Below are 22,988 nucleotides of genomic sequence, written 5' to 3'. Positions count from 1 at the left end.
ATGGTCCTACACTACTAGAAATATGCCCTATGGGCACAGCCCTATTGGGCACGACCTTCTTTCTGTGGCCTCTATACGGTCAATAGGGACAAATGGGTTTATTTTGTGGCAAATAAATCCAATATCACAGCATCCGTCCCCAACTGAGGCCCAAATCAATATATCATGCGCATTATGATTATTTAGCCACAGATCATGTTAAATCTCCGTCGCAGGAGATGAGTTGGAGTAGACAATTTCACGCGCCGGAACAAAGTTTGCTGATTTAGCCACAGATCAAGTTCAATCTCCGTCGCGGGAGATGATTTGGAGAAAATAATTTCACGCGCCGGAACGAAATTCCTACAAATGTCCGTCCCAATCATGATTTTTTATAATAGAAGTGTAAAGGAATCAACGATAGAAATCTAAGCTTTGCTCTTCGGTGGTCATAGATCGATGTTTCTCATCTCTTCCTCTCTAGCTCTTCCATTGCAGAAAGAAGAAGAATTCAGAAATCCATTAGAAAGTCTAAATCTTAGACGACATCCCACCGCAATTTCACAATCTGAATGAAAGGTAAGCTCCTGGGCAGTTGGGTGTTTAATGGTAAAGAGGTTTTAGACATTAGATGGCTTCTTTATATCCCCATCAATCATTGAGTCTATGCAAATTTTAACTTGTTTTCAAGTTTGTTTCATGATTTAGAGAATACCCATTGCTTTCCTCTGCTATAGAAACAAAATTTTGTTTTTATAGAATGAAACAAGCTTTATCAGAGTATTCAAAGAGTTGTTCATCGAGTTTTCATGATTCATTGAGGTTGACCGGCCGGGTTTAGCTCATTAGCTAAGCTAGATTTTCATGAGAATATCTTATGTTATGCCTACTTGGAACCATATTACAGTTACCTGAAGATCTCTAATTAGTTTACTTTTCAATCCGTGTTTGCTTTATGGGTCATGTTTGAAGTTTAAATATCAAATGTAATGGAAATCTGCTACTTGGTTGTGTTCATAAGCTTTCATCCTAGAATGCCAAAGTCCACTTCCACATGATTTGCCATCATATCTCTCCAAATCTTTAGTAATTGGATGCACCTTTTGACTGTCCTGAAACTGAGTCATCATTTGTTAAGTTGTGTTGTTGGTTGGAGTATGTGCTATCTACTTCAGTTTTATGGTTGTTTTCCTTCTGAAATAATGTTTGAGGCATACTCTTCTCAACAAAAAATAATAATAATAAAATTATAATAAAATTGCAGGCTTATCAAAGTAAAGATAAGCTCAACTATGTCAAGTTGTTCTTGCTTCATTGAAACGTAATAGCAGTGTCTTTTGTAAGTTCATATCTATGAAATTCAAATAGAGACCTGGCTGCATTTTTAGCTTTTATATCAGATAGTTGGTATTATGTAACTTTTGTTGTTTTGTAATCTACAATTCCAGTGATATGATTACCATGTGTTGTTGTTGTTGATGGTTAGTGCTACGTTATGTGTATATGCAGGTCTCTTATGTTAGCATGGATAAAGAATGGGTATTTCTTGATCGTAGAACTGATCAATATATGGCTGGATTGCAAGCGTTTATCGACAACTCCATATTAGTTGCTAGTTTTGAAGGTAAAATCAAGTGTCCTTGCATTGAATGCTACAACTGTGGGTGGAAAGAACCAAAAGAGGTTGAAGAGCATCTTAAAGTAGATGGTATGTGCCCGGATTATCTTCAATCACGGTGGAAGTGGCACGGCGAGGTGTTGCCAATGGGTAACATGGGAGAGCTGCCTACAGGGGCTGCAGATATAACTACTATGCTCCATGATGCCTTTGGTATACATGGTCTCAATCCTGGTGACAATGTTGAAGAAGAAGATGCACGTCCTCATAACTTGACCCCTGATGCTGAGAAGTTCTATCGTTTGATTGAAGAGGGTAAAACAGAATTATACCCAGGTTGTGGAAAGACAAAACTTGATTTCATATTGCAGCTGTATCAACTCAAGACTATAAATTGTTGGACTGATGTGTCTTTCACAGGTTAGTGTTTCAATTCTTTCACTTAGTTTTGAGCATATTATCCATTTGCTATTTTTTTTTTAATATCTTTTTTTGCTTTTTTTTGTTTTTTTTCAATGTCTTGACTATGTAACTTGACTTCAAATGCCTATGTTATGTTATTACATACTTTCATGGGTATGCGAGTATGTCCCCCTATTATGTTTACCATATTTAACTATTAGGAGTGTGGTCATATATGTTTGCTGTAGGTAGCTTAATTATATACTAGCTGGATCAACTTGTCATGTTTATTTTACCAATGAACATGCATGAGTAGTTCTCCACATTTACTTTAACAAATGAACTTTGATAATGTAGGATACATCTTTGTACAAAACATTACTACCAACAGGATCAAAAACTGAACATGACATTTTTGTTTTCTATAAATAAAAAGAATCAAGTGTAGAACCAGAAAAGCACTATGATGTAAAGTCAGATTAACTGTCACATGGATAATGCCCTCACCTGTATAGAACCAGAAAAGCAGATAAATCAGCTAGCATTAAAGGTTTAATTAAGGATATCTTTGAATAAATCAGAGTATTATTGAACTTGTTTATTGGAGTATATAATATGTCGTATACTCATTTGTTTATTAGAGGCTAAGATTATCTATTTTGATGTCATGGTACAATATTGCTGATCTGTTAATTACTGCTATAGACTTATATTACTGCCATTTGAGTTTAATCTTTAATATTTTCTTAGGTTTGTTGAACATGTTAAAAGTATGGTTTCCTGAAGCAAATTTGCCTGCTAGTTTCTACCAAACTAAGAAACTCATAACAGATTTGGCATTGCCTTATGAAAAGATAGATGTATGCCCTAAGGACTGTATGTTATTTTGGAAAGATCATGCTAAGGACGAAACGTGCAAAGTGTGTGGCAGCAATCGCTACAAGTCCAAGAGTCGGTCTGGACATACTAGAGTTGCAAATAAGGTATTACGATATTTTCCATTAGGACCTCGACTTCAACGGCTTTACATGTCATGCCACACAGCTCAGAATATGGTGTGGCATTCAGAAGAGAGGCATGATGATGAAGTGCTTAGACATCCTGCCGACTCGCCTGCCTGGAAACATCTTGACACAATGTATCCAAATTTTGCATCAGAGGCACGTAATGTTCGTCTTGGGTTAGCAAGTGATGGATTTAATCCTTTTGGCATGATGAGTTTGTCCCATAGCACGTGGCCAGTTGTGATGTCAGTGTACAACCTTCCTCCATGGCTTTGTATGAAACAACCTTACTTGATGCTTTCATTGCTGATACCTGGTCCAAAAGGTCCTGGAAAAGACATAGATGTATTCCTTCAACCTTTAGTTGATGAGTTGAAAACTTTGTGGAACCAAGGGATACCCACTTATGATGCATTCAAAAAAGAAACTTTTGACTTGCGTGCTGTGGTATTGTGGACCATCAACGACTTCCCAGCATATTCTATGTTATCTGGTTGGAGCACTAAAGGAAAATTTGCATGTCCACAATGTGCATTTGGTACCAAGTCCACTAGGCTAAGACATGGCCGAAAAGAATGCTACTTGGGACATCGTCGGTGGCTTCCAATGGCTCATAAGTATCGCATGTTTAAGAAACCCTTTGACGGTAATATTGAGCTAGAACAACCACCAATTCCTATGACAGGTATAGACTGTTTGGCTTCTTTACGTGGATTGAAGTTTGAATATGGCAAGGGACATATAAAGAAGGGACTGAAACGACAAAGGGGGAAGGGGAAGAAAAAGTATGCTGGCCCTTGGAAGAAGAAAAGCATATTTTATGATCTTCCATATTGGAAGGACCTCCTCTTGCGACACAATCTCGATGTAATGCACATTGAGAAAAATGTCACTGAAAGTGTTCTAGGAACCTTATTGGGTATGGATGGGAAAAACAAGGATTCTCTAAATGCACGATTAGACTTGCAGGAACTCAATTGTAAGCCAAAGTACCACCCAAAATTAGTAGGAGGTCGTTTGATGTATGACCCTATGCCTTTCACGTTGAAGCCTGCTGAAAAGTCATTGATTTGTGAAATATTATCTATTGCTTTGCTTCCAGATGGGTTTTCTTCTAATCTAGCAAGATGTGTTAGAAAAGCGGAAAGGAAACTCATAGGGCTAAAAAGTCATGACTGCCATATCATTATGCAATACTTACTTCCCCTAGCAATTCGCCATTCCCTGCCAAAAGAAGCCACACTAGTTTTGTTAGAGCTTAGCTCATTCTTCAGAAATTTGTGTACTAAAGTTGGAAGTAAAGAACATTTTGAAGATTTGAGTGGACGAATTGCCATGACATTGTGCCATTTAGAAAGGTTAATGCCTCCAGCTTTTTTTGATGTCATGGTACACCTCACGATCCACCTTGCTGAAGAAGCAAAGATTGCTGGTCCTGTCCAATATAGGTGGATGTACCCAATTGAAAGGTTTGCTAAATACTTTGTTTCAATTCACTTACTCATAATCCAATGGTGTTTGCATTAACTTCAGTATTGTTGAAACTCTGATAATGTACTAACAAATATATGGCAATTGGTATTGCAGGTATTTGCATACATTGAAAAAGTATGTGCGCAACAGAAATAGACCCGAGGGCAGCATTGCTGTAGCGTATATTATTGAGGAAACACTTGGGTTCTGTTCATTGTATTTTGGTGATGAAGTTGTGACCAAAAGAAATAGACCAGGTCGTAATGCTGATGCAGCTGGCAGTGGAACTCGCCATGGTCTGTCTATATTTGGTGGACATGGACGATCACTTGGCAGTAAACAACTTATTGTTCTTAAGCACTTAGAGTGGGAACGGGCACATCGAGCTGTTCTTTTTGGTTGTCCAGAGGTTGCTGATTACATCAGGTATTTGATGAGTTTAGAAAAAGCATAATGAAATGTATTCATTATAATTATGTAGCATTTTGGACTCAGAAGTAACGAAAATTTGTTTGTAGCCAACATGAGAACCTAGTAATGAATAATCCACTTCCACGTGAAACGACGAAGGCTGCGCAAGCACGAGCACATATGGAGTTTCCTGGATGGTTTAGTACACATGTATTACTTTATACACTTTCCTTTATTTTGTTTGCCATCATTTAGCAATGTTACTAATCTGAAATTAACATTAAAACGTTTTGTTTCTTTAGTTTTTTGGCATGATTCTAAATGGTAACTATTTCAAGTCTTATTGAACAATTTATTTTAAAACATATAGTTTGTATTTCTATGTTCTATTTTGCGTTACATTATAGTCTCTACCTAAGGTCTGGTACACTTTTGTAGATTAAGTCTCAGAAAGATGATGGGGTTGAAATACATGAAGACTTGCAAGCATTGGCTAGGGGTCCGAACCATTGGATCAGTCGTTGGTTGTCATACATTATGAATGGTTTTCGTTTCCATGTAAAATCAAATGATGTCGGAGGGAACACACAAAATGACGGTGTTTTTGTGAGGGCAGTGGCAGATACCTATGCCACCTCTAGAGACCATAATCCGAGGGCAGCTCTTAATGACTATTATGGAGTGGTGAAAGACATAATTGACTTAGAATATCACGGTGGGCGTAGAGTGGTGTTATTCGACTGTGACTGGGTTGATGGAAGGGTTAGAAATCGGGGCATAAAAACTGATGAATTTGGTTTTACATTGGTTAACTTCAAGCACTTGCTTCCAGGGCCAGACACATATACCCTCGGCTTGAATGCCAATCAATTATTTTATGTCAAGGATCCAACTCAGCCCGACTGGCATGTTGCAGTAAGAACAAGACCACGAGATTTGTTTGATATGGGCAATATTATGAAAGATGACAAAGCTGCTCCTCAAAATTTAGAACCTTTACTCGTTGTTGATGAAGACGTCCAAGTAAGAGCCGATATGCATGGGATTTTGTTTGAATGATTGCTATGGACTTGTCTACTTCCTGCTGTATTTTTGTTACAGTCTTTATGTATTTTGCTGAGTCTCAGACTATGGGAAATGAGTTTCTTTTTAGACTTTCTTCCTTTCTCTAATATGGTTATGCACTTGGTAATTTGCTTATGAAGTACTTTGGTTGATAATTAATATTGGTGCAGTTCCATTGGCTCAGTGAATACTGAAGTCCTTAATTTTGTATTTAGCTTCATTACTGGAACAGCAAGCACAGATGATTGATTGGGTTATGCAAATCAAAGTGGATGAATACTAGCTAGCATGTATAACACATCCCTTAGTTACACACACACACACCCTAAACACTTGAACATAATTGAAAAACAAACAACAGTCATTACTACAAAGTGGAACAATACTAGCTAGCATGTAGAACACATGCCTTAGTTATATATATACACACACACACACACACACACCGTAAAAACTTGAAGATAATTGAAAAACAAACAACCATCACTACTACAATTATGATCAAGATTGATAGAAACTTTATGGTAAAAATGAAAAACTTAAAATGATTCATAGCCTGGATATTTTTCCTTCTTTGGCTTCAGAGGTTTAGCTTGTGGGGATGCAGTAGATGTACCAATCTCTACAACTGAAGATGGAACAACCCCAATAAATGAATCTGCACAACTCTCAAGTGTTCGATTTCCTGAAAAATGTGCCGTGCTTTCATAATCCGTGTTTGATTCCCCGGATATATTGAGGCTATTAGTTGGTAAATGGGCTGTAGGTGACATATGAGGACCAGAGTGTCGCCGACTTCTGTTGACACGGGGTGGCGTTGTGAATTGGTAGCCGCCGTTATTTGGGTTCGGTCGAGTGACCCTAGTTTCCGGTACATCCCCGCCCTCGACAAATTGGGTAAGATAGATACGTAGTATATCTTTGGATAATTGAGCATTTGGGTTAGGGGGTGTATTAGATGAAGATGCCGGTGAGTGAGGTGGTTGATTTTCTGGAGATGGACCCTCATCAAATAAAACCTTAGCACTCCTAGATGAACCTCTCTTCATTTTGGTGAACTTGACAAAGTTTTTGAAATGAACAAAAATGTCATGCCAGTGTTGCTGTTAGATGCAAGTGTTGGTGTTATATAGTGCACACAAAATAACGTCAATAATTGCTTTTGAGATCATTGTCAAATTTAGAATAATGAAAACTTAGACCAATATTGATGTGGAATCATAACTGGAAGGAAATTTATAAACATAGCAGAGAAGAAACAAAAGGAATCTCACTGCAAGCACAGGTTGAGATCATCATCAGTGGATAAAAACAAACCGGAATCAATGGCTTTACACACACACACAACTGTATGGTGATGTAGTATTCAATTTCAACAATAATATCAATTAATATATCCTCATTGATGATTTTAGTTTGAGTAAGAAAAGTCTTAGCATCCATGGCCAAATATTGCTGCAAGAGTGAAACATTAAACATATAATAAAATATCTGGCCGTCGCTATATGATATTAACAATCAAAAATGAAAACTGAAAACAAGGGTCCAAAACTAAAGCGGCAAAAATGAGTGGGAAGAGGTAAAAAGTTGCGGCAAAAGGAAAAATTAAACACCCTAATTTCTTAAATAGAATATAATAAGAAAGAATGAAAGATATAAGTGGTCTAAAATGCTTTAACCTCTCTCTTAGTCCCGAATTTCTTGCCGTCACCTACTTCATCTCAATCTCAATCTCTCTGCATTCATCTTAATGCCATAATATCCATGGCAGATCCATAATCTTCCTAAAACACAATCTTCACGTACTAGCAAGATTCTAACTCCATCTCTACAATCACATCCATCTGAAATGCCAGCTTATACCAAAAACTCTATTATCCACCAAAATCCCCAAATCTATCCGACTGATCTCTATTTTGCAACTCATAATTCATTGATACCTATGTGGTTCTGAACAAACTTCATTGGGTACATCTCATCCTCAACCAATCGTTACAGAAGTAAGGTAATCATTCTGTTAAATAAGAATTCTTCATATCATCAATCATACACTTCAATGCATGTCTGAATTTGTAGAGAAATATCGATCTTTTATAAATCATAGTCTTAGGTAGTGTATATATTGTGTGATTTGATGAGGTTAACTGTTTCATATGTTGAATCCAATGCCTCAATTTATATAATTACTCATAACTTTTATTTTCCTCACAATAAGTTCTGAATTTGGCTGTATATTGGAAGAAATGATTCGTCAAATTGGAGGTCTCTCAGATGATGAAGAATTCATGAGCATGATGAACATCCATGCTGCAAGAAATACAAGGCTAGAATCATCCCCTCCTGTGAACGTAAATGATACTGTAAGATCATCAACAATCCCAACTGTTGGCAATGAGGTGTCGATTGAACCGGCAATAAGTGTCAATGACAGTGGTGCAAATGATAGGCCAAGTAAGAAGCGTAAGCAAAAGACTCGCAAGACTCGAGGAAAGAATAAGCCTAAGTTTGCATTAGAAGGACCAGAGAAACTCCAATTTAATGCCATTGGGCAGCCTGTTGGCCCAAGTAAAAAAGTTGCCGAATTTGGTCGATTCATTGGACAACTTGCAAGTGAATGCTCCAATTTTCCTCTCAATGCTGAAAATTGGGCTGAGATTTGCAAGGCAGGCAAAGTAGATGAGGCATGGCAAACTGTTCAAGTATGTATTTACTTTAAAACAGTTTCTGTTTTAGTTACATTATATATTCTATAATAATGAATATATATGTTCATTGTCTTAGGATGCATTGGATTGGTCAGATCCTGAAACTCTAAACTTGGTAGCTGACATCAAAAATGTGGTTGTGGATAAATTACACGAGCGTTGGAGATCTTTCAAGTACAAGATGAAGAAAAAATGGTACAAACCTTTCATGGGAATGGAAAGGAGATTCATATGTGGCAATAAACACGTTCACGTGGGACAATGGCGTGCGTTAGTGAGTACATGGGACGAAACAAAAAATCAGGTTGCATTGTTTCTAATGTTTTAATTATTTTTTTTTTCAAATTGTTTTGGTACATAAGCTTTGTGGTTGCATGTAATGATAGTTAACCTAAATATAGGAGGTTGCAGAGACAAATGTAACAAATCGACAGCAATTAAAGTTGCATCAGACAACTGGAACAAAAACCTATGCACAAATGCGATATCAATGGGTAATACTTTTATAAACTATATTCATTTCCAACAACATTTAATTACTGACAGAACGGTTATATATTCCTGCTGACTTAATGAATGCAAATGTATAGTTACTGATGGTTAATTAAGTAGTGCCTGAAGGTGCTGGCTTCATGAATGCAAAAGTATAATTAGTCATGGTTAATTAAGTAGTGCTACAAGGTGCTAACTTGATGAATGCAAAAGTATAATTACTTATGCTAATTAAGTAGTGGATGGAAGTGATGTGTTGTCTTCTTTTTGTGAAAATTTGTACACACTTAATCACTAAATTATTCATAACGAGAGAGCAGTGTCATTTGCTTTGCCTTTCTGGAATTTTATTTTCATTAGCTGACCTTTTGGATTGAATTATAATCAGTACATATTAATGACTTCGTGCTCTTACAACTTAGGCATGTGCTTTTAACTCTAAATTGTGTATTACTCTTCTTTGCTTCCATTATTTATTTCAATTACGTAGTAAGATATGCTGACATGTATGAATTCATGTATATATCTTGTTTGAATTTATTTGTCTTCAAGTTTGAGAGTGGATGAATTGGCTGGTATGGTCTTATCCAGAAAAATCATGAAAATAGATTTGTTTGTAGGAATGTGAGCATCCTGGAGAGGTACTTGATAGGGTGACTTTCTTTGGCATCGTATATGGTTCAAGGCAAAAAGATCCATCTAAGCCTCAGCCCAATAATGAGGAAGCTCAGAAAAAATTTGTAAGTGCTCTAAGGGTACCTTCTTTGCATTTTCTGTTTTGCATTCAGTTTTCAAAATTTTCGCATTACATGCCAATATAAACTTAATTACATCCATTCTTTACAAAGTATTTTGTTTGTAGAAATTTTAATGATGTATTTGAAGACATATTTTATTCATATGCATTGTATAAAAAGTGTGTGGTTTTAGCTAGTAGCAGTAGCCTTTCACTGCCATAATGTTTTCAACAAAACAGTTATGTACTTATTGCAGGATGAATTTGAAGAGCTTGAGAACAACGTACGAATAGAAGGACGAGAAGTCACTCATGAGGTTCGGAATGAACTATTTCACAAGGTGATGGGCCCTGAGAAGCGTAATCGGGTACGTGGATACGGAATTGGTGCAAAATGGGCGGATGTTCCAGGAATTGTTACCCAAAAGAATGGGATAAAGTATCAGCTATTAACCTTGACTGAGGCTTATGAAGCAGAGCGTGCAGCTAATGTAAGAAGGGAAGCAAATTTGGCCCAACAATTGAAAGAATCAGCCGAGAGAGAAGAGGCGCTGCAAGCTTCTTATGCGCAACTGAACAAGAAGTTAGATTTGATGCAAGAACAAATGGGTGCTAATTCCTTGACCCAAATCTTTGCTGCAGGGGGGATAAATTCTATGGAATCGTTAGATCTTGGCCTACTCATGAATTTTCTAAAGAAACCAGACAATCCCCTTGCAATTTCTACTTCAAATGTGCCAATGGGACACAATATTGGTCAAAGCTGCATGACTTGAGAGGTAATGGATACAAAAATATGCCCTTTTGAACATGTTATCAAGTTAGTGGCTGATTTTTGGAAATATGTAATTAAGAAAATATTAGATACCCAACTTCTGGATCCCATTAGTTAGGCTGGATCTCTTTTGAAAAGCAAAAACAAATTCTATTCTATCCAAATCCAATATGGATTAGAATGAAATTTGTTTTTGATATATGGAAGTTGTGATGGTAGTTTTTTAGGACTTGTGTTAGATATTTGGAACTTGTATAGTCTGCCAGAACTCTTAGCATGGTGTTGATATAAATGAAATGGGCTATGCTCTAGTTTCTATTGCTCCAAATGTATGTGTTGTTGTTGTTTTTTTTTTTTCATTTGCTTAGTTTTTCAATTTGGTGTGCAGTTGGATTGAACTTTATACTTCAAGTTTGCTTCTTACTATTACTGTACATGATTGAGCATTTTAAATACATAATTTTGACGGCCAATTATATGTTTGATTTGAGAATTTTAGATGGTTGACATTATAGAATTGGGGATGTGGTAAAAAATTATCACGTCACAATTTAATTACCATTATACATCTATTATGGGGCCCATGAGTAAAACCAGATTTCATCAAAACCAGATTGGCAAGAATTTTTGTTTTGTTTTACGATTAATTTATTTTGGGAGTCTGTAACAAGTTGGCCACAGATTAAAGAAGAAACAATATTTTATTGAGATACATTATGGGGACTGATGGACAGTGGTACCAAAAGAGACCAGCGCGTGAAATAGAATAGGGAATATTATTATAGTATAAATAACATGAAGCCATACTGTTCATTGTCAGATGGTCTTTTGTAGAGCGCGTGTGTTGTTTCTGGGGTTTATATCCAAGCTGCGACAGACAGCTTTTGTGGTGCCAAAATGGGAAAATATGAAAATGGAGTCAGTACAAATCGTCTCGGACAGGAAATCTGTGGCTAAAGATCAATAGGCACAGTAATCTGTCCCCAATACCATCAATAGCCACAGATTAATGGTTGTGGCCATAGGCCTGTTTTCTAGTAGTGCTAGTTGGACCTCCAAATTTGATATTTGGACCTCGCTTAATTATTAAACTTCAAATTCACTTTTTTGATTACTTAAAAACCTAAGTACACCTCTTTAGTTTTACCAAAATATCCTTGAACAATTAAAATTGTATTTTCAAAAATTTGTTGTTTTTTTTTTTTTATCTCTATCAATTCATCCATGAAGAATTTTATTCTTCCTAATTAAATGTATATTTTTCGAAGAAAATGCATAGCGTTTGTATATTTAACATGAGGCAAATGTACTTATTGATGATTCCAATGGAGTTACGTATTATTTAATCTGGTGTAGAACTTAGTGTTGTACTGCCACGGCAAATATTTAACAAGGAGCAACAGTTATTATGCAGAATTGCCATCTTATAATCAGAACTAATTAATCTTCACAGTACGTCAAGTTAGAGCAAGCTTCCAACTAATTGTGTTTGCATGAGCTTGTGTTTGGCGTGTATGGCTACTATATCAGTATCTAGGGTAATTGCTGGACTCTACAAATATGAATAGTCAATACGGTGAATGCTTGTTCAAATTAGTTGTCCAAAACTAATAGCTTATTTTGACAAAAATAACAGGTCAAACTAATTCCACAAGAGAAGTCAATCCTACTTAGAATCTTCGGCATTATCCAGAGCCAATTCCATGCACCTACAGCGCATATGCACTAACATGGTGCTAATAACGTGGCTGTTAGTCAAAGAAAAAGTCAATAAGAGATGGATCACACCGTACTGACGGCTGAGATTTAAAGCAGGGTCTAATACATACAGACTGTAGGTGCATAAAATAATTTTCAAACCAACCGGTGCTAGGGAGTGCGAATTACACCTTCATTCCTCAGCTACTAAAGTTAGATTGTGCACAAGTGCAGGGTCTTACTAATGGTGAAGTTGAATCCAACAATTTTGAGTGAAAGAAAAACTTGTTTTATTACTCATTAGAACAACAATCAGCGTGGTCACGTTGATTAACATTACTTTCTTCCTCCATGACTTCGTTTATTGCTCAGCGGTGAACCGATTGCCCCAGTTGATATTTAATTTAGATCAATATATAGATCCTAATTAGACCGAGGTGTTGGTCAACATTTTGATCTAGATCCAATGGTGATTGGCCAAGGCTCTTCTCTTTTCAGTACTAGCTACTGCTAAATATAGTGTGGCATGTTGACCGGACGAGAATCTATTTAACTATCAAATAGACCTTCCTGAGTAGTCTTGATGTGCTAGTTGATCTCCCTTCTCTTGAACTTTTGACAGATTCATCATCATTGTTGGACTTCGGCGTCGAGTCTCTGATTTTTGGATTCGACTACAATGCGTCACACACAAAGTCTACAATTTTTTCGATAAGCTCAGACTCATACCTATAACCAAAAGAAGAAAATATCCATCATCAGCTCAAATATTATTAGAGCAATGTTGTGTGATCGAACTACGTTTTTAAGTATCATCTGCTTCCTACTTTATTAGATCACATAAGATGGGATGTAAATGATACTCAAAAAATTGGTTCACCTACCATTATTCAAGATATTCAATGAACTAGTAAATACAATAAGTTTTGTTGTTAGTTACTCGAGTATAAAATCGTAAAAAGCTTACTGTCAGGTAAAATTTCGCAGAAGTTAAATTTATCATTCAGTATTACAGTCCAGTCACGTACTATTGTGATGCATTCAAAATTATTTAAAAAAATTGTTATAGTAGATAGGAATTGAACTCCTCACCTAGCATATTCCTAACCTAATTCTCAAACTCCCCTCCTAATTACCTTTTTTTTTTTTTTTTTTTGCAGCATATATTCCCTACAAATTTTATTTGCAAATGGGAAAAAGAAAGTTAATGCTAAAATTTATATTTTATTAAAGTATTGTAATAATTTTATGTACCCCTTGATCTGTTTTGTAGATTTATAAGTTTCCACAGGTTATCAAAGTTTTTCGTTTTGGATAAAAAAAAAACTACTTCTTCTGCGTTTTTTTTTAGTACTACCTTGATAGATCTACTTGTCATACCTACCAATCATCTGATATCCATCCAGCGATCCCGCCCACTCTTGTAAAAGCACTTCTCCATCTTTGCACTTTTGCTTGCTATGTTAGTGAATTCGTGCTTGTAGAAGGCTCTTGCAAAAGCTCCCCTTAGTCTTTGTACATTGGAGGGCTTCACCTTATAAAAAATGGGCAGTATTGTGCCCCTGACTTCCATGCATTCAAAAACTTTTGAAAGTTCATCTAAACACCAAGTGGAGGAAGCGTAATGTTGCGAGAGGACGATGATTGCAAACCTCGACTCTTCGATCACAGTCAAGAGCTCTGAAGAAAGAGTTGTGCCTCTTTCAAGTTGTTGGTCCCTGAAAACATTGACTCCTCGCCTCTTCAATGCACGGTACAGGTGGTCTGTGAAACCCTTGCGGGTTTCTCCGGTGAAACTCAAAAACACATCATATTCCCAGGGATGAAGATCAGCTGAAAGAGCTAATCCTCGGGTCCATCTGAATATGGTTTCAAGCAATGAGAGTGCGACGTACATACATTTAACAAATACGAGCCTTTTTGCCCAGAAAATGAAACAATCTTGTGGAATTATAGTCAGAGAATAAAAAAACATAAAACTACGTAAACAGTACATTTCCCCATTATAGCTAATTTCTTCTATAAGGGCAACTCCAACCATGGGCACCATTTGGGGGTGCTATTCTCATTTTAGCACCCCCTAATTGCACTATTCATATAAGACTCAATTCTCATCTCCAACCATGAGGTGCTATATGGGGGTGTTATTTTCATTATTCTTGACTAAAATATAATATGAGTATAATTTTGATGAATATTATATTAAAAATATGTTAATTTAATTAAATAAGGTAAAAATAATAATTTAACATTTTATCATAATATTTAAAAATTATTCTTATTATTTAATGAATTAAAAAAAAGTTTTAAATTTTTTTTTTTGTGTCGGCATATACGACAAAAGTGTCGGCACATACGACAAAGAATCTAACTATTTAGAAGATATTTTGATGTTTTGTGTCGGCATATATGCCAAACAGCCGAATTTCTATGTGATATCAGCGCCACGTGTCAATCTCTAATTGGCTGTCCAAATTACGGTCGAATCTTTGTCCGCCACGTGTCATATCTTATCTAATGAAATGAACTCAATCTGTCCATAAATATGGGGGTCATTATCATCCTCATCTCTCACAAATTCACAAACACTTCTCATATCCAAATCACACAAATCTTTCTTTCTTTTCCGTTTTGATTTTGTCAAACCATTTCTGCAATGAATCGTTTGACGAAATGGTTGTAGAAAGATCAAGAAGAGGCTGTCACGAGAAGCCGTCGACGAGCCTTGATGATGTCTGTCACTGCTTTGCAAATCCAAACTCTGGAAGATGAGGATTCACAATGGGGTGGTTCTTCAGAAGGTCGTACCTATAAGGCCAGGGATCGAGAGCTGATGGATCTTTGACTCAAAACTCAATACTTCACGGATCCGTGCAGGTATTTATAGAATTTCCTACAATTCACTGTTCCAACGGGTATATTTTTTTCCCTTAATTTTCTGGTAATGCTTTTATTGTTTTTGGAACAAAAAGGATATAATAACCCTTCAATTAATAAGAGCTGTAGATGAGTTTTTTTCCCTCAAATCTGAGCCATCAGATCGAAAATAGATCCGTTCAGTAAAAAAAAAAAGGGCAACATCAGACTGTCCATATTTAAACCTGATGAATCAGGACCATACATTTCATGACCGTTGGGGGTTCCAACGGTCACCAGGGGACAGAACTTGGCGCGGGCCCCATGTTTGCAGACGAAAAAGCAGGTGATCTTCTCTCTCCAGTGGATGATGCACACGTGCTCTCTCTTCCCTTCAACTGGCGCGCGCGTCTCCTTCAATTTCCAGCTCTGGCGCGTTTGTTTCTCTTTTGGGCTGAGACAGCAAGTGGGCTGGCCCCCATCTACAGTGACGAGTCCTGGTCTTGGAAAAATCTCAAATATGAGACTACAAATGAGTCCAAGTCCTATATTTATAGGACCAGACCCCCCAAAAACACATGGTTGGAGATCCAAAGTCTCAAAATGGCCCAAAATCTGGTTTGGCACCCCAAGGTTGGAGTTGCCCTAAAGAGACTACAATCTGTACAAACCATTAACAGAACAGCTCACAAGCTAAAAGGAATTATACATGCAGATAGAGAGCATATTTATATAGCAACATTTTTGGTCTCTTTACAATCAAATGCGATGTTGCAGAATAAATTAAACCCTAGCTGTATTGATGGTTTCTTTGTATATATGTTCCTTGATATTTGCTTCCATCTACCTCAGGAAGGCCGTCCTACATGTTTGTTTCGAAAATACTTTCATAGCATATATGGTTGAGTTAAGGGCTTCGAAAACAAGGGTTAATACCCTCATTCCTAAATTAAATAGTTATTTATTTTCCTCAAACTCGTCTCTTGTAGAAGTAGGGAACGGAGGACGGTGGTTTGAGATCAACTCCAATTTGGAATTAGAGCTTTGATGCACATATCTTGTGGTTAACTAACTAACAAATCTGTCAAATTCAAAGAAATTGTAGTAGAATAGTGAGTAATGGTTACTGTTTTGCTCTCATACTATCAGATTGTATCAAATCCCACGTTGAAGAAGAATATGTTAAAGATAATTCCTAGGTTCGCCCTTCAAAGTGAATTTATTCATTTAGTTCCTAGGCAAATCTGTTTGTTTACCCTATTTCACTAGTTATATTCACCTTTATAATAGGAATTGGTCATGTGTTATAACATAATAAAAAGATCATCTCATCTATGCTTAATCAATTTGAACCTTATTTTACCACTCTGTTGTTCTAAGCAAATGAACGATACGTTTTGGTAATGTTACAATTGTCTCTTTAATCTTTTTTTTTTTTTTTTTTGAGTAAAAAGGTCATCCATTCATTATAATTTAGCAAGCAGTACAAAAACGACGTACCCCTAGAGGTCGTCATAAAACGTCGTTTACAGAGTACTCTAAAATCCTATTCTAAAGATAGAATAAGAAACCAAAAACCCCAAGTACACCCACCTTTTAAAATTACGCACTTTTATTCCAAACAAGAACTAAGAACTCCGAAGGATTAAAAGAACAACAGAGTTAATAGTTCCTGCGACCTGAAGAAGAAATTAAAGAGTACTAGAAGAAGAGGATGAAAAATCACCCTCAACTCCATCATCTGAAAAAACAAAGCAACATGTATTTAGGGCCCAAGACACCCTAAACCGGCAACCCCAATGCATAGGGTCAGCCCACACCCAAAGAAACCTGAGCCCAAAAAGCCCAAAGCCAGGAGCCCAAACCCTAGGGTTAGAGCTTCGATCTAACGCATCCCAGTGGGTGATACCTGCATAACCACCACCTCCGTCCCGCGCCGCCGCCGCAAAGCACCTGCCATCAACTCCAATAGCAGCAGCCGCATCCCAACGTCCGGCCACCCTTCCAGATCTGTAACGCCGCCTAACGGAAAAGCACCTCTGCATCTTCGCCAAGGCAAGGCCGATCGGACCATCACCCATGCCCTTTCCGGTCGTCGTCGAAATGCACCATTGACCCACCACAATAGGCGCCGCTACCACCGTCACCGTGGAAGGCGCCGCCACCAAAAACACCAGATCACCGGCGGCCTTTCTAGAACCTCGATCCATAAAGACAACCAAAGATTGCCGACCCAATCCTGATCCCAGCAGAAATCGGATCCCAGCAACAACCCAGGCTCGAGAGTCTTCGTCAACCACAGTAGCAAAATCGACCTCCAAACCATCTTCAATCCCAACCGATGTCGGGAAATTTCGCTGCCCAGCAGCTATGTCGATCAGAGAGAAAGGAGAGAGCCTCACCCCCTTAGTCAGAATTTCACCGTTGCCCGCCATTTTGTCGAAAGCGGCAACTTTTGAGAAAAACTCTAGAGAGAAAAACCCTAGAGAAAATACAATATGCAATTTGGAGATAAGTACGAATTGTCTCTTTAATCTTGACTATCATAAAAACAAAAAATGTCTTATCAACCAAAACTAAAAATCTTGACGTAAATTACCCTATAAGAAAATAATTTGAGAACTTATTTAATTATGAAGGGAAATTATGACAAACACAAAATGATTTTTTATTTAATAAACAAATAAAAATTTCCAAAATCTACTTTTATCTCCTACTATTTTTCTTCTTCAGTAACTATTTCACACCGCAACCCATTTTTATCTCCGACTACTTTGTTATTTTCGCAGCTCGGGAGATTTTTAGTACAATTAGCTATTGATTAAATAATTTCAATTTCAATTCTTTATTATTATTATTATTATTATTATTATTATTATTATTATTATTATTATTATTGTGAAAATGATATTTAAATATTAATATATCAAATAACAGTTTGGGCTATTAAATCTGAAAACTTAAGATAGGGTGAGAATGTGTTTAGCAACCTATTTTTCAAAACTTGAAAAATGAAAATAGAAAATATTTTCAATTTCTAATCGGAGAAACTAAAAACAACAACTCGATATTTTCACTTTTTTTCTTCTTTCAATTTAGAAAATATGGAGAGTATTTTTTCGCACTAAACTACCAAACACATTTCAAATTTGGATAATAAAACTCTTTTTCTCGCTTATGTTTTTAAAATCGTGTTTAAAAAATCATTTTGGAAAACGGCTCTATTTATTGCAAAAAGGGGTGAGCGAGTTCTATAAAGTGCAAAACGGAATAGCACAACTTCAAAATCAACCAAAGCGGAGAGTATGAGGTTGAAACTTGAAAGGGTGACCAACGAAAGTTCCTTCCATTCCAGGGCAACGGCATCACATTTCCATTCCTCTCCCGCAATTTATATTTTATAGGAGCTTTCATTTTCCACAATTTCTTTGGCCCCAAGCATCAATTTTCCTTTGGCAAGTTCAAGCTGTTCAAAAATAATAATAATAAGAAGAAGAAGAAGTTCAAGATCTTAAAAGTGATGTAATAATCTATGAATATTATAAATTGCTGGGTAAGTTAGTATAATATTAACATGAACTTTTTAGATAAAACCTCATACATGAGTAAGTGGTGCCAAAAAGATGTATTCCGTCACTCGATGCTCTGGAAACCCCACCCTAATTAACAAGGGTTTGTAATAACCACCAGATTCCCATCAAATTAAAGAATGCACTGGGACTAGAACAATTCTCGATTTCTCAAAAGCAACTCCATTACCAACAGCTATATTCCCCCTTTTACTAGTCTTATATAAAATTTGCAGACCTGGCTAACAAATTCGTAGAAATTCCTTGACATGGATTGTGCTTCTTCTCCACTCCATGTGTGGAAGTCCAACCATACAATTAAGGCTAAGCTAGAATTATACTTACTTTCTCTTCCTTATTTCACTTATCAAACCAGTTAAGTACTCAGTTTCTGGCTCCTCGATCGTTCCACCTTCAAGTGTAGACCTATATATCTTGCATGATTTTGGAGTTGCTTCTTCGCCTAAAAAAACTAGCTACTCTAGGGGATCGGGCACAATCCGATTTGTAATACGGTAGACTAAAAGAAACAAAAATATCAAGTATGCATGACTAGAAATTGTTCCGTCACTCAATATGAATGTTTACGGTTTAATGAGATAGATAGTTTTTCAGTACGGTAGTGCAATTGCTGAAGATAATCCGGCCATCTCCTTTATGGACCGTCAGTAACAGTAAAAAAAAAAAGAACAACGAAAAAAAAAAGATATATATGATTTGGAAGAGGGGGCCATAGCATGACAGCATGGTTTGGAGAAGAGAGAGAGAGTGAGACAACGACAGTTGCAGATAAAGATTCAGAAAAGACAGAGTCAGAGGAACAGAGGGAGAAACTTTCCAGACCAACATGGAAACCTACATGATTACTTTGTGATTATGAACCTCACTTATATATCTAATCATGATGAAGGTTTCTATCACCTGCTTAACTTATAGTCTTATACACGTTTGTGAGTCTCGCGAGAGACGACGAAACAAAGAAAACCATGTCATTAATAAAGACAAAGGAACAAAGTTGGCGATCGACCAGCTGCATGAAATTTACATGAAAGGAAATTGTGAGCCAAACAAAACTATATATTATACAATCTATTCGTGAATTATTTGAGGCTATTATAGTACTTACCACCTTTAAATGTCGAGCTTTTTCTGTCGTATTACGTCCGATAAATTAACTTAAGCACATTGTTGGTATCAAGCTAAAACTATTAGACCCATAAAGACAAATTCTACACAAAGAAGACAAATAAGGAAGAAAGAAGGACGAAATGACTAACTTCCTTACAAGTATATTGTTATTTATATATATCCCGTGGCGTAAGACAAAACTCTGTATTGATAAACCCTTCCATGCCTCAGGAATCTCCGCCGGTGGCCTGTCTTGAATGTATAACTTCGAAGAAGCTCTATGGCATGCATATATGCATGGTTGAATTCTCTAACAAAACTAAATCATTCTAATCCCAGCCGTACGAATCCTACAAGAGAAAATTAGTCAGGAAACAAGGCTAGCTCAAGGTGGTCTGCGGTTATTATTATTCCACACATCAAGCAACATTATTAGGTTGGATAGTTATAAAACCAAACACTAAATTATTGGATATATATTGTGCAACTATCGAGGATTTAAAAAAGTAAAAATTTGAAGAAAATATCAAGAATATATGAGTCTATTGTAATAAAAAAAAATATGAGTATAAGTATTAGTAAATGTTTGAACATAAAGTTTTCAAACATTTTTTTTTTTTTTCAAACAATTTTTTTTTTATTCTCAAAAAAAAAAAATGTTTGAAAACTTTATGTTTAGAGGTTTACTTAGTTAAGGGACAGTTTTACCAGATTATAAGGGACAAGTGTATATAATGGTCAAAAATAAATGCACGGTCAATTTATGTTTTAAATCCAATACATGTGACTAAAAATGCATTTATCTCTCACAATTCCTTAAAACTGTCTCTTATGTGAGTAAGACTGAAATCTGAAGATGTTTACTTTACCAATTAATTACTTTATTTTTTAAAGAGAAATGAAATTCATTCATAAATATTGGAGAATGAAATTCACATTCCCTAATTTGCAATACACAGCCTCCTTTCCTTTTTTTGATTGAAATTACTATAAAAAAACAAAATTTAAGTTACTCAAAAAATAAATGAAGAGTGTGGATTGTAAAATGAAGAATATGAATTTCACTCCCTTAAAGATTTATGAGATTACATACAGTAAGGTTAAGTACCCGTGAATACATATGCTTGCCTAATAAACCCTTACAAATAACACTCATTTAAGTAAGAAAGAAGGACCTTATTAAAACAAAATAAAGAAGATAGAAGACTAGAAGCATATTGTTATGTCTCGTATCTCAATTTACTGGTTCACTAGTCATTTGGAAGGTAAACAACAATTACTTTCACTTTTTACTTTGTTTCGATACTTTTAATGGCCTTAAATGTTGACTTTTTGTTCGGGTCAAAATTTGAGAAACTTTTCTTCTGGAAAGTCGTAGAGGACGTTAAACCGAGTCCGTGCATATTTGGCACGTAAAAATCAGAGTTCGTATGCGGAAGTTATGGATGAAATTACAAAATTACTGTTCATAGTAACTTTCTATATATATAGGGAAAGTTACTAGGGTAAGTTTCCATTTTAGAAACTTACCGTCAGTCTCTCTCTCCTCTCTCATTCTCTCTCCCCGATTCCCTCTCCCTCTCCGATCTCTTCACCTTCTTCTGGCCATAACTCCCTCATCCAGCAATGGATTTTGACGCATAAATTATCATTGGAAAGCTCTCTCCCTCCTCTGCATTTCTATGGTGGTTTGGTGATTGATTCTGGACTGTGGAGAGTGAAGCAACGAGAAGAAGAAGACGGTCACTGTAGCAGTTTTGAGTCAATGCCTGTATCTCCCGATTCCGGCCACCTCCGGCGATAAACCTTTGTCCATTGGAAGCGCCTTGAGACGTAGATGATGCTCTCCAAGTATTTGGCAGCGATTTGAAGCATGGAGGAAGAATCAAAGGTTTGAATTTTCTCATTGTTCATAATCGGGGTTTACTGTTTTCATAATTGTTGAGGCAGTTCTAGTTGTTTTCTGGCTTGGCGGTAGTTGAGAGAAGTGTTAAGGAGGTTGAGATGGGGCTGCTACCAAAATTTGGTGGCCATCGGAGGTGGTGGCAGGTGGCACGTGGCAGCGCGTAGAACAGTGATTTAATTTCTAAGTTTAGCTAGTTAAATCCTATATTTGATCTAGAGCTTATATATGTGAATTTGGTGAAGATTGGAGAAGTGTTTAATCGATTATGAATTTCTGAAAATTTAGAATTTCAGTTATCGATTTACGAGAATCCGAATGTCGGTTTTCTCTCGAATCTGCCCTAGAACTTGTAAATTAATGAAATGGTGTTAGTGATAAAGTTTGGGTTGAATCGGAGAAGGAAATGGAGATGTTGACTTAAAAGGATTGATTTTGGAATCGTATTTAATTGCCGAATTGTTATTCACAGAATATAATTGTGTACAGGGCGTTATACCGAGTTACTGCTTGACGAAGAAACCCATATGCTTGGTAGCATATATAGTACTGTGAGTGGACTTTTATTTTAAAATAATGATGCATGCAAGTATTTTCTCAAAATAATGTTTTATTTATTTATCATTTTATTTACCGTGCATATTATTTAACTGGATTATAATTTTGGCATTAATTTTTCCATATGAATTTGGAATATGAAATTATTATGCTCGGATTTGGATTTATGTTTTGCTTTGAGAACTTGATTTGATTTTCGGAGATTTATTATGATTTATCTCAATTATGATTTGGGAAAGGGATTCATGACACTACAAAAAAAAATTGCAATAGCCACGGCGCGTCGCCGTCGCAAAAGACCATTGGCGACGGCTCTGCGACGACATTGTTTCTGATGCAATTGGTGGCGTCGCCAATACTTACGGCGACGGCATTTGCGCCGTCGCAAGAGCATTAGCGACGGCAAATGGTTTGCCGTCGCAAGTTTCTTGTAACGGAAACTTACCGTCGCAAATACCAATGGCAACGCCACCAATTGCGACTGAAATTTTTTTGCCGTCGCCAAAGCCTTTTGCGACGGCAAAATGCCGTGGCAGGAGTATTTATTTATGAATAAAAAAAATCTGGCATGCATATTTGCATGCCAGAATTATTATTATTATTATTATTATTTTGG

At 36.5% G+C, this 22,988-nt stretch overlaps 2 protein-coding genes across 5 annotated transcripts; both read left to right on the top strand.

Annotated features, from left to right (window-relative positions):
- Positions 1-257: 257 nt before the first annotated feature.
- LOC112183944 lies at positions 258-5,946 on the top strand. Its single transcript, XM_024322265.2, has 6 exons — positions 258-558; positions 1,489-2,017; positions 2,750-4,472; positions 4,591-4,902; positions 4,995-5,097; positions 5,326-5,946. The coding sequence occupies exons 2-6, from the start codon at positions 1,504-1,506 to the stop codon at positions 5,944-5,946; spliced, it is 3,273 nt and encodes a 1,090-aa protein (XP_024178033.1). The 5' UTR covers positions 258-558; positions 1,489-1,503.
- Positions 5,947-7,650: 1,704 nt separating this feature from the next.
- On the top strand, positions 7,651-10,971 carry LOC121051857. 4 transcript variants are annotated; one of them, XM_040515345.1, is made up of 7 exons: positions 7,651-7,957; positions 8,224-8,312; positions 8,399-8,651; positions 8,734-8,961; positions 9,059-9,151; positions 9,770-9,889; positions 10,143-10,971. In XM_040515345.1, exons 2-7 carry the CDS (start codon positions 8,305-8,307, stop codon positions 10,659-10,661), a joined length of 1,221 nt encoding a protein of 406 aa, XP_040371279.1. In that variant the 5' UTR covers positions 7,651-7,957; positions 8,224-8,304; the 3' UTR covers positions 10,662-10,971. The 4 variants fall into 4 exon arrangements, with proteins under 4 accessions (XP_040371279.1, XP_040371278.1, XP_040371276.1 ...); XM_040515344.1 differs by having other exon boundaries at positions 8,224-8,651; XM_040515342.1 differs by having other exon boundaries at positions 8,194-8,651.
- The last annotated feature ends 12,017 nt before the right edge of the window (positions 10,972-22,988 follow it).

This window comes from Rosa chinensis, chromosome 2 (genome assembly GCF_002994745.2).
Source record: "Rosa chinensis cultivar Old Blush chromosome 2, RchiOBHm-V2, whole genome shotgun sequence".
NCBI lineage: Eukaryota > Viridiplantae > Streptophyta > Magnoliopsida > Rosales > Rosaceae > Rosa > Rosa chinensis.
The sequence above is the reverse complement of the archived record's forward strand: the minus strand, read 5'-3'. Positions and strand labels throughout refer to the sequence as shown.

Excerpts from the sequence above, each read along its gene's own strand:
- LOC112183944 (XM_024322265.2), top strand. The coding sequence starts at position 1,504 with ATGGATAAAGAATGGGTATTTCTTGATCGTAGAACTGATCAATATATG. Across the intron at positions 4,473-4,590 it reads TGGATGTACCCAATTGAAAG|GTATTTGCATACATTGAAAA; the intron begins GTTTGCTAAATA and ends TTGGTATTGCAG. Across the intron at positions 5,098-5,325 it reads CTGGATGGTTTAGTACACAT|ATTAAGTCTCAGAAAGATGA; the intron begins GTATTACTTTAT and ends ACACTTTTGTAG.
- LOC121051857 (XM_040515342.1), top strand. The coding sequence starts at position 8,196 with ATGATTCGTCAAATTGGAGGTCTCTCAGATGATGAAGAATTCATGAGC. Across the intron at positions 8,652-8,733 it reads AGGCATGGCAAACTGTTCAA|GATGCATTGGATTGGTCAGA; the intron begins GTATGTATTTAC and ends TCATTGTCTTAG. Across the intron at positions 8,962-9,058 it reads GGGACGAAACAAAAAATCAG|GAGGTTGCAGAGACAAATGT; the intron begins GTTGCATTGTTT and ends ACCTAAATATAG.